The 10,330-nt window shown below is 46.8% G+C and overlaps 1 protein-coding gene across 1 annotated transcript; it reads left to right on the top strand.

The window, feature by feature from the left end:
- Positions 1–434: 434 nt before the first annotated feature.
- Positions 435–9,376, top strand: LOC111537588 (nucleoside diphosphate kinase A). The gene is made up of 5 exons (XM_023204517.2): positions 435–580; positions 2,545–2,674; positions 7,051–7,152; positions 8,184–8,296; positions 9,066–9,376. Exons 2-5 carry the CDS (start codon positions 2,549–2,551, stop codon positions 9,181–9,183), a joined length of 459 nt encoding a protein of 152 aa, XP_023060285.1. The 5' UTR covers positions 435–580; positions 2,545–2,548; the 3' UTR covers positions 9,184–9,376.
- Positions 9,377–10,330: the final 954 nt, after the last annotated feature.

Below are 10,330 nucleotides of genomic sequence, written 5' to 3'. Positions count from 1 at the left end.
TTCACAGCACTTACATAACGAGATCTATTACATATTAATTTGCTTATCTGTTTCTTGTTTTCCTATACTCCTATCCCTCCCAGAAGCTCCAAGAAAGCATACTGTTATATCCCTAGGGCCTAGAATAATGCGTCCACATAGTAGGTACTCAATAAAATCTTTTGCTTGACAGGTTAGAAAAGGTGAATAAACACAAAGCGGGAGCGAAAAGTTTACTTCTAGGTCAGGAGCTTTTTGGACGTCATGCAAAGTGTGAGCGCCACCTCTCGGGAAGCCAATTTGCTCGCGAACAAAGGAAGTGAGTCAGAGAACCCGGGGGTGGAGGGAAGAAAGCAAGCAGCTAACCGGAAAGGTCTGAAAAAGCTAGCGCCGGAAGTTAAACGCAGAAAGTTGTTCCCTAGAATGACTGCCTACTCCCAAGAGGAAGCGTGGGCGAGCGGTGTTCTGCAAAATGGGCTCTCCGGCAGCGGATCTGCGCAGAAGCGTTCCGTGCGTGCAAGTGCAGCGAACCACGTGGGTCCCCGGCGCGTTTCGGGTTCCGGCGGCTGCAGCCGGAGTTCAAGCCTAAGCAGCTGGAAGGGTAAGAGGTGTTCGGTATCCTGAGAGGGAAAGGAAAGGAGTGTAGTCGCGGGAGAGGGTTAGGTGAGGGGTTAGTGAAGAGGTGAGTTCAGCTCTAAGAGGCGGCGAGGAGGATCGGATGGAAGGAGGGGCAGGGAGCGCCTGTGGACAAGTGCAGACCGGTCGGCGCACGTCCCATGCCACGTGGACTAGCCTTTGTCGGTGGCCGCCTTTCTCGTCAGGCCGCGACGACAGGGCTGTGCCTTATTTGTCTCTCTCGAGAGCAGTGCCGGGAACGGAGTTGACGTTCTATAAGGCCTTGCTGAATAAATGACGGGCGTGTGTGTCATTCATTCAGCAAGGACTGAGTGCTTACTGTTGTGTCACCGGGATCGATGTGGAGGGACATTTTTAGGGTCTATTTCTGGCGCTTTAGTCTTGTTTTCTCCAGGACAATATTCTTGCCCTGCACCCCATCGGGCGATTCCCCGCAGTCTTTGGGCTTTGTCTCTTTTTTTTGGAAGTCGCAGAGTGATGATAAATTATTTTCTTTGCTCTTATTGACTGCTAGGCCCTGTGGCTAGGTACCATAGACCTACACAGGAGTAAATCAGCCTGGTATGCAGGCCAGAGACCGGTGGGGAGGCAGACATACAAACAGAAAATTGGGCTACAGTGCTAAGATGCTGTAAGAAGAGGTTAACTAAAGGACAGGAAGGTGGGGCCAATAGGTGGTGCTGCTGTCTACATCAGAGATTGTCTTTCAAGGCGAGGGGCCTCCCATCTCAAGATGTGATACAGGGTAGGTCATGAGCTAGTCTTCTGTAAAATGAGGGATCTGGACAGAATAGTTACTCTCTAGGCTTCCTTTCAGTATGATGTCCCCTATCAGGTATTCCTAATGTATGTAGCTCTCCCACACACCACCCTTTATTGGTTAGTCACAATATTCTTTGCATTGTAAAGTGTAGCATACATTACAAGAATGGATTAATGGGTTGGGAGTGCTGGGTTTTGGCCTTCATTCTGGTGCTCTGGTCCTGTTTCCTCATTTGTAAAATGAAGGGGGTTGTAAAGATATACTCTCTAAAACCCCTAATGCTATGGATGTGGCATTAAGTCAAACTATTATTTCTTACTGCTTTGTACCAGACATCACTTTCACATTAGTAAAACTTTTTATCAGTGTAGTTTCTCCCAAGCTTGATTATTGAGAAAGATAGTTTTTAGCTCCTGTATCCTAGTTCCACCACAGTGTTTGGTACACAGTAGATGCTTAAAAGAAGCTTATTACATCAAATGGTGGCCAGGCACGGGGCTCATGCCTGTAATCCCAGCACTTTGCAGGGCCGAGGCCAGTGGATTACTTGAGGTCAGAAGTTGAAGACCAGCCTGGCCAACGTAGTGAAACCCCATCTCTACTAAAAAAAAAAATACAAAAATTAGCTGGGCATGGTGGCACGCGCCTGTAGTCCCAGCTATTCAGGAGGTTGAGGTGGGAGACTAGCTTGCTTGGGAAGTGGAGGTTGCAGTGAGCCAAGGTCGTGCCGCTGCATTCCATCCTGGGTGACAGAGCAAGACCCCATACCAAAAAAAAAAAGGGTGGGGGGCTGGGCGCGGTGGCTCATGGCCGTAATCCCAGCACTTTGGTAGGCTGAGGTGGGTGGATCACTTGAGGACAGGAGTTTGAGACCAGCCTGGGCAACATGGCAAAACCCCATCTCTAAAAAAACCACAAAAACCAAAACCAAAGTAAAATAAATCAAATGGGATAGAAATTATAGTCTTTGCTTTTGGATCCTTTCCCACATTGACATATTAGTTCATAGATGAGGGGACTGGGGAGGAATTGGGTTTTTACCAGAGGGAGGCCTGCAGCTGACCTGACAGGTTTAAACCAGCTTTATGGGATAATCCGCTTGAGAAGGATGACGATGTAGGCAAGTGATTCAACGCCGTTTCATTCCTCTACCTGCCTATCCCCAGGACCATGGCCAACTGTGAGCGTACCTTCATTGCGATCAAACCAGATGGGGTCCAGCGGGGTCTTGTCGGAGAGATTATCAAGCGTTTTGAGCAGAAAGGATTCCGCCTTGTTGGTCTGAAATTCATGCAAGTAAGTGGACTTCATTGTTCCCATTTTGATTCCTTCATGGTATAGGAGAACACTGATTAACCTGTTTCTCCCCGGCTTTCTTGTTTAAACTTCTTCATGGTAGAGTGGACACAAGTGTCTTGAGACCTGGAAACACCTCAGTGCCCTAGCGTTTGGCTACATCTTGGAACAAACCTAGTTATTTAGGATTTTCCAAAATAGTCTCTGTATTATGAGGTGCATTGCTATGGGAAAAGCAGTGCAGAGTTCCACGTATGACTGCATCTCTGTAATTTGTGACTCAGCTGAGCATGTTTGAGTTCTTGGTCTCGAGCTTCCTGAGCAGATAATTTTAGAGAGATTTTTTTCCCCCTTTGAGACAGGTTGTTTTTTTAGCAAGAAAATCTTCCATCATCAATTACTAGACGCTCATCAATGCTTATTGTCTAGCATTTATCAGGTACCATAGGAGCTTGTGGAGGAAAACTATGGTTTTGGTTTTGGGAGGGTTCTCCTGAAATAGCAGAGAGCAGATGTACCTGCAAGCTACTTACAAAGCAATCTTCTGATAAATGCAAGGGCTTGATTGACCAGTAACTCCTCTTTAAACACATTCTAGAGATAAGAATTCAAATTCTTGGCTGAGCAAGGCACAGTGGCTCGTGCCTGTAATCCCAGCACTTTGGGAAGCCAAGGTGTGCTGGTCACTTGAGGTCAGGAGTTCAAGACCAGCCTGGCCAACATGGCGAAACCCCATCTCTACTAAAAATACAAAAATTAGCCGGGTGTCAGGGCGGGCACCTGTAATCCCAGCTACCCGGCAGGCTGAGACATAAGAATTGCTTGAACCGGCCAGGTGCAGTGGCTCACGCCTGTAATCCTAGCATTTTGGGAGGCCGAGGTGGGCGGATCACCTGAGGTCAGGAGTTGGAGACCAGCCTGACCAATATGATGAAACCCCGTCTCTACTAAAAACATAAAAATTAGCCAGGCTTGGTGGCATGCGCCTGTAATCCCAGCTTCTCGGGAGACTGAGACAGGAGAATTGCTTGAACTGGGGAGGTGGAGGTTGCAGTGACTGAGATCGCATCATTGCACTCCAGCCTGTGCAACAAGAGCGAAACCCCATCTCCAAAAAAAAAGAATTGCTTTTGAACCCAGGAGGCGGAGGTTTCAGTGAGCCGAGATTGCACCACACCGCAGCCTGGGCAACAGGGAGACTCTGTCTCAAAAAAAAAAAAAAAAAAGAATTCCAATTCTCAAATCAAATAGGGGATAGTATGTTTTCCTAAAAGGGCATCAATTTTGGACCTTTCTAGTGCATTTTAAAATTTAGTTTGACTTTCAATTTACTTACTATGTGATGTTTTAGAAAAATTGCTTTACGGCTGGCGTGGTGACTCGCCTGTAATCCCAGCACTTTGGGAGGCTCCATCTCCAAAAAAAGAAAAGAAAACTGCTTTAACGTAAAAGAGGGTAGACTGATGTTCATGCCGAGAGGAGAATATGGTGTCCAAGCTCAAGGAGCTGGCATGTAATGTAGGTTTTCCTGCTGCATCATCCCATAACAGAATAGAAGGGCAAGAGAGTGCAAGAGTGAGTGAGCTAGAGAGAGAGCAAGAGGGGGTTGACCTTGATTTTATAGCAAACCCACTCCTGAGATAAGACATTAATCTATTCATGAGGGTGAAGCCCTCATGACCTAAAACCTCCCATTAGGCCCCACCTGCCCACATTGTTGCATCGCGGATTAAATTTCCGACATGTGAACTTTTGGGGACACATATAGATCACAGCAGAAGGTAACATGAAATGAATGTGTTGTTGATCAGGCATTTACCATATGCTAGGCACATATGTTTCCTGATTTAGTCTTCATGCCAGCCTTGAGAAGTACTTCCTCCTGTTTTCGTGGTTAGTGACGAGCAACCTAAGGCTTGAAGAGGTTCAGTGATGTGCCTGATAGCATACGGTGATGCTGCTGGGATTTTAACTTGAGTCTCTCTGACCTCTGAGTGCAGACATTTTCTCCTTTACATTGAATTGCCTATTAAGGATATATGGGTTTGGTGAAGAATGGACGGAAGGATAGCTGCCATGACTCTAAAGGGCTATTTAAATCTGCTGTGGAGGTAGGAAGCAAGGGAGAACTTGGGGTTCCCAACCCCCAAGCCCTTAAAAAAGCCTATGATCTGTTTTGCAGACTAAAGATCATCAGTTAGGGCCTGGTGTGGTGGCTCACACCTGTAATCTCAGCTTTTTGGGAGGTCAAGGTGGGCGGATCATCTGAGGTCAGGAGTTCGAGACCAGCCTTGCCAACATGGTGAAACCCCATCTGTACTAAAAATACAAAGTTTAGCTGGGTGTGATGGTGCATGCCTGTAGTCTCAGCTACCAGGGAGGCTGAGGCGGGAGGATGGCTTGAACTTGGGAGGTGGAGGTTGCAGTGAGTGGAGATCGAGCTACTGCACTCCATCCTGGGTAACAGAGCAAGACCCCATCTCAAAAAAAGATAATCAGTTAGTCGGGTGTAGTGGTGCACACTTGTAGTCCTAGCTACTGAGAATCTGAGGCAAGAGGATTGCTTGATCCTGAAGTGTGAGGCTGCAGTGAGCTATGATCATGCCGTTGCACTCCAGCCTGGGTGGCAGAGAGACACTGTCTCAAAACAAACAAACAACAAAACCAACAAAAAGATAATTGGAACCAATTAATAGAATTAAAAGAGTATTCTGGTAAGGGAGGGTCACCTCAGTGTCTGTTAGGAGACTTCACGGCAAAAGTCTTCCATTTGGATAGGAAAGGACAGGGCGAGGGTTGGATCCCTACCACGGAATGATTATGTGGCCATATGATTTTACTTTGGCAAGTGATAACTGGTGGCTGAATGATGGGGCTTTTGGGCTGCCGGTCTCCACATTTGTGTGTGTCTCTAATGTGTGCAATAAGTGTCGTACAGTGCAGTACCACAGAGCTGGAAAAACCATGGGACCCTGTTAGATTTTAACAAGCATATATGCAGTACAAGAGAGAACACAGCCACACTGAGTTGAAACTGTTAAGCAGATGGTTTGTTCTCTAGCTAACTTGATTTGTTCCCACATATTAGCCTTGCAGTATGAGAAGTTCTAATTCATTTTTTTTTTTTTTTTTGAGATGGAGTCTCGCTCTGTCACCCAGGCTAGAGTGCAGTGGTGTCACCTCGGCTCACTGCCAGCTCTGCCTCCCGGGTTCACACCATTCTCCTGCTTCAGCCTCCTAAGTAGCTGGGACTACAGGCGCCCATCACCATGCCCGGCTAAGTTTTCATTTTTCAGCAGAATTATTTATTGCTAGATGTCATTTGCTTTTGGGTGGTTTGCAGATACCTTTGGGAATCACATGGTCATCATGCTGGGTTTTTATTCTCTGAGTAAACGTGAAGCATCCCTGGGTAATGGCCTGGTTTAGTTTGCTGCTCATCAAATGCCAAGACTTGCTCCCTGGTGTCCTTCTAACATTTTATTTGGGGTTTGCTCTGGGAATGGAAATTTATTGTATTGTTGATTTTCCTGCCTAAAATGAGATGGTTGAGGGCCAGGCATGGTGGGTCATGTCTGTAAGCCCAGCACGTTGGGAGGCCGAGGCTGGAGGATCACTTGAGTCCAGGAGTTTGAGACCAGCCTGGGCAACATAGTGAGACCTTATCTCCACAAATAATTTTTTAAAATTAGCCAGGTGTGGCTGGGCGTGGTGACTTACGCCTGTAATCCCAGCATTTTGGGAGGCCGAGGCAGGCAGATCACCTGAGGTCAGGAGTTTGAGACCAGCCTGGCCAACAACCCTGTTTCTACTAAAATACAAAAATTGGCTGGGCATGGTGGGTGGGCATCTGTAATCCCAGCTACTTGGGAGGCTGAGGCAGGAGAATCACTTGAACCTGGGAGGTGGAGGTTGCAGTAATCAGGATCGCACCACTGCACTCGAGCCTGGATGACAGAGGGAGACTCTGTCTCAAAATAAATAAATAAATAAATGAATGAATAAATAAATAAATAAAATTAGCCATGTCTGGTAGTCTGTGTCTACAATCCTAGCTATTCGGGAGTCTGAGGCAGGAGGAACACTTGAGCCCAAGAGTTTGAGTTTTTTTTAAATGAAATAGCTGAATTTAATTTTAATGTTCTGTGGTTTTATCATCAGTCAATGCCAATAGGGAGACAATTGATACAAAATTGGAGAAGTACTTTCAGTCCTGTCACTGCTCCCTTCCAGTGTGGAGAATGAATTGGGTTATAACAGAATCAGTGAGCCCAACCACTCATGTTTTACATAGCAGGGTGGGTGAGGGGAAATTACATGGATTATATGTTCTTAGATGGTTTGGGGCCATTCTCATTCTCCGTCCTGTTGAATAGGCTTCTGAAGACCTTCTCAAGGAACACTACATTGACCTGAAGGACCGTCCGTTCTTTGCCGGCCTGGTGAAATACATGCACTCAGGGCCGGTAGTTGCCATGGTGAGTGTGCCTGTGTGAGATACTCCAAGTATGCATTGCTTGTCGTCTGCGCTAGGCTCTCTTCTAGACACTGGGGATACAGTCATGAGTGAGACCAAATAGATATCTGTTTTCATATATCAGCTAATGGTTAGTGATAGGCTTCAGAAATGAATAGGAGTAGCAAGTGATCACTTTAGATTGGATGATCAAAGAATGCAATTTTTAAGCTATGATCTGAATGACAAGAAGCAGCCAGCTAGGTACAGAATCACAGTGAAAAACATTTCCAGCCAAGCAAACAGCATGTGCAAAGGTCCCAGGGTGGGAATGAGCTTGGGTTTTTGAAGTATGGGAGGAGAATTGAAATGCCCGAAGCCTGATGGGTGGGAGGGAAGTTGGGATGTGAAGAGTTCAGAGGCATGGGCAGGGGCCTCTTCTCTTAGGGGTGTGTTGACCATGTAGTTCCTGAGTGCTGGGAAGCTATGGGACACTTCACACTTGGCCTTTTTTTTTTTTTTTTGAGACCGAGTCTCGCTCTGTCGCCCAGGCTGGAGTGCAGTGGTGCGATCTCGGCTCACTGCAAGCTCCGCCTCCTGGGTTCACGCCATTCTCCTGCCTCAGCCTCCTGAGTAGCTGGGACTACAGGCGCCTGCCACCACGCCCAGCTAATTTTTTTGTATTTTTAGTAGAGACAGGGTTGCACTGTGTTAGCCAGGATGGTCTTGATTTCCTGATCTCGTGATCCGCCTGCCTCAGCCTCCCAAAGTGTTGGGATTACAGGTGTGAGCCACTGCGCCCTGCCCACACTTGGCATTTTAAGGAGGCTGCTCTGGTTGCTGAATGGAGAGTACATTGTAGAAAGGCAAGCATCAGGGCAGGGAGACCAGGATCCCTAGTGCTGGAATAAGTGGATACTCTAAATATTTGTTCAGTGAATGAATGTCATCTTAAGGGGCCTTTTTATTTTTCCTATTTTTGGATTAATAGTTGCCAGATTTTCTGCTGAGATTGGTTTTCTTCTTTGACCATATCTTCTTCTGTCCTTGGAGGTCTGGGAGGGGCTGAATGTGGTGAAGACAGGCCGAGTCATGCTCGGGGAGACCAACCCTGCGGACTCCAAGCCTGGGACCATCCGTGGAGACTTCTGCATACAAGTTGGCAGGTGAGATTTTGCTCTTTTTCCCCCTTTTCCAAAATCTGATTTAGTTGCCACAAGGATTTGGGTTTCTGAGGCTGGAGGTAGACATGATACCATACGCAGGTTGATTTTATCGGAGTTTATTGTTTTCCTCCCCCTTAAGTTTGCGTTTGGCTTTGGTTTTTTTTTTTTTTTTGCGATGGGGTCTCGCTCTGTTGCCCAGGCTGGAGTGCAATGGCCGGATCTCAGCTCACTGCAAGCTCCGCCTCCCGGGTTTATGCCATTCTCCTGCCTCAGCCTCCTGAGTAGCTGGGACTACAGGCGCCTGCCACCTCGCCCAGCTAGTTTTTTATATTTTTTTTTTAGTAGAGATGGGGTTTCACCGTGTTAGCCAGGATGGTCTCGATCTCCTGACCTCATGATCCGCCCGTCTCGGCCTCCCAAAGTGCTGGGATTACAGGCTTGAGCCACCGTGCCTGGCCTGGCTTTGGTTTTAAAAATCACTGTAGTTGTACCTCTGTTACACGAAGTGTAGAACCTGGTACAACACACTTTGCTGGCCACAGTCTTTCCTGAAGGCTCTTACTGTTTGCACCAGTGTGACCGGGAGGGCTGGATGTGGGGAGGGCATTTTTCACCCTTACATGAATGGCCATTGTAGGCTTTTTCTTTTAACATGGTCTAACGTCCATGGAGCTTTAGCTTTTATGCTGCCGTGGCTGTAGATTTCTGGCAATGGGCACATTTTAATCCTTCTGGTCTTGGTCATGTGACTGTCTCTTTCTCCACCCAGGAACATTATACATGGCAGTGATTCCGTGGAGAGTGCAGAGAAGGAGATCGGCTTGTGGTTTCACCCTGAGGAACTGGTAGATTACATGAGCTGTGCTCAGAACTGGATCTATGAATGACAGGAGAGCAGGCCACAATGCTTTCACATCCATGTCTCCTCTTCCCATGGGCAGAGGACCAGGCTCTAGGAAATCTAGTTATTTAAAGGAACTTCGTCATAATTTGGAAGGAAGCTCTTGGAGCTGTGAGTGCTCCCTGTACAGTGTTACCATCCCCTACCATCTGATTAAAATGCTTCCTCCCAACGTAGGATTCATTGAGTTGGTTATTTTGTATTGTTGTATTTTTTTTTCTTCTTTTCCTGTACACTGAATAACCTGACCTAATAGAGAATGTAAATACTATAAAAATTATTTATATTGAGATCTCACATACACACAGGCAATCTTTGCCTGCCCTTCTTAACCCCTGCATCCCTTCCACTCTTGGCACTGAGCTACTCAACAGGCATCTATGGAGCATCTGCTACATGGCCAAGACTGGACTAGGTGCAGAGGATTCATCAGAAATAAAACATGAGGGCTGGGTGTGCTGGCTTGTGCTTGTGATACCAGCTACTTGGGAGGCTGAGGTGGGAGACCAGCCTGGGTAACAGAGCAAGACCCTGTCTCACTAAAAAAAAAAAATTAGGCTGGGTACAATGGCTCATGCCTTTAATCCCAGCTATTCAAGAGGCTGAGGGGGAGAATCGCTAGAGGCTAGTACAAGTCCAGCGTGGGCAACATAGCAAGACACTGACTTTACAAAAAAAAAAGAAAAATTAGCTCTGGTGTTGTGCACCTCTAGTTTTAGCTATGGGGAAGGCTTAATAGGCAGGAGGATTGTGCCTGGGAGTTCAAGGCTGCAGTGAACCATGATCGTGCTACTGTACTTCAGCCTGGGTGACAGAGTGAGACCAGTCTCTTAAATAAAAACATACTCATGCCGTTCTTGAGAAGCTCTTGGGGATTCAGTGAATGGGGGAGTGTGGGAAGTTGTAATTCCTCCGAAAATCAGAAAAGCTAGGTAGACAGTAGGCCTGGGTCCCTGGGGTGGGCTCAAATGAAGTAGGAGTTCTTGTAAGTAGCTTTGATTTGTTAGGATATTGATTTGGTTGCTTTAATGGAGACAAGATAGAAATGTACTTCTCTTTCATTTGAAAGTTCAAGTGTGGTCGGGTGCGGTGGCTCATGCCTATAATCCCAGCACTTTGGGACAGTGGCTCAT

The sequence above is a fragment of the Piliocolobus tephrosceles genome, chromosome 16 (assembly GCF_002776525.5).
Source record: "Piliocolobus tephrosceles isolate RC106 chromosome 16, ASM277652v3, whole genome shotgun sequence".
Classification (NCBI taxonomy): domain Eukaryota; kingdom Metazoa; phylum Chordata; class Mammalia; order Primates; family Cercopithecidae; genus Piliocolobus; species Piliocolobus tephrosceles.
The sequence above is the reverse complement of the archived record's forward strand: the minus strand, read 5'-3'. Positions and strand labels throughout refer to the sequence as shown.

Bases quoted from the DNA above. Each gene is read 5' to 3' on its own strand.
- LOC111537588 (XM_023204517.2), top strand. From the start codon at position 2,549: ATGGCCAACTGTGAGCGTACCTTCATTGCGATCAAACCAGATGGGGTC. The intron at 2,675-7,050 runs GTAAGTGGACTT...CCTGTTGAATAG, and splicing joins TTGGTCTGAAATTCATGCAA to GCTTCTGAAGACCTTCTCAA. The intron at 7,153-8,183 runs GTGAGTGTGCCT...CTGTCCTTGGAG, and splicing joins CAGGGCCGGTAGTTGCCATG to GTCTGGGAGGGGCTGAATGT.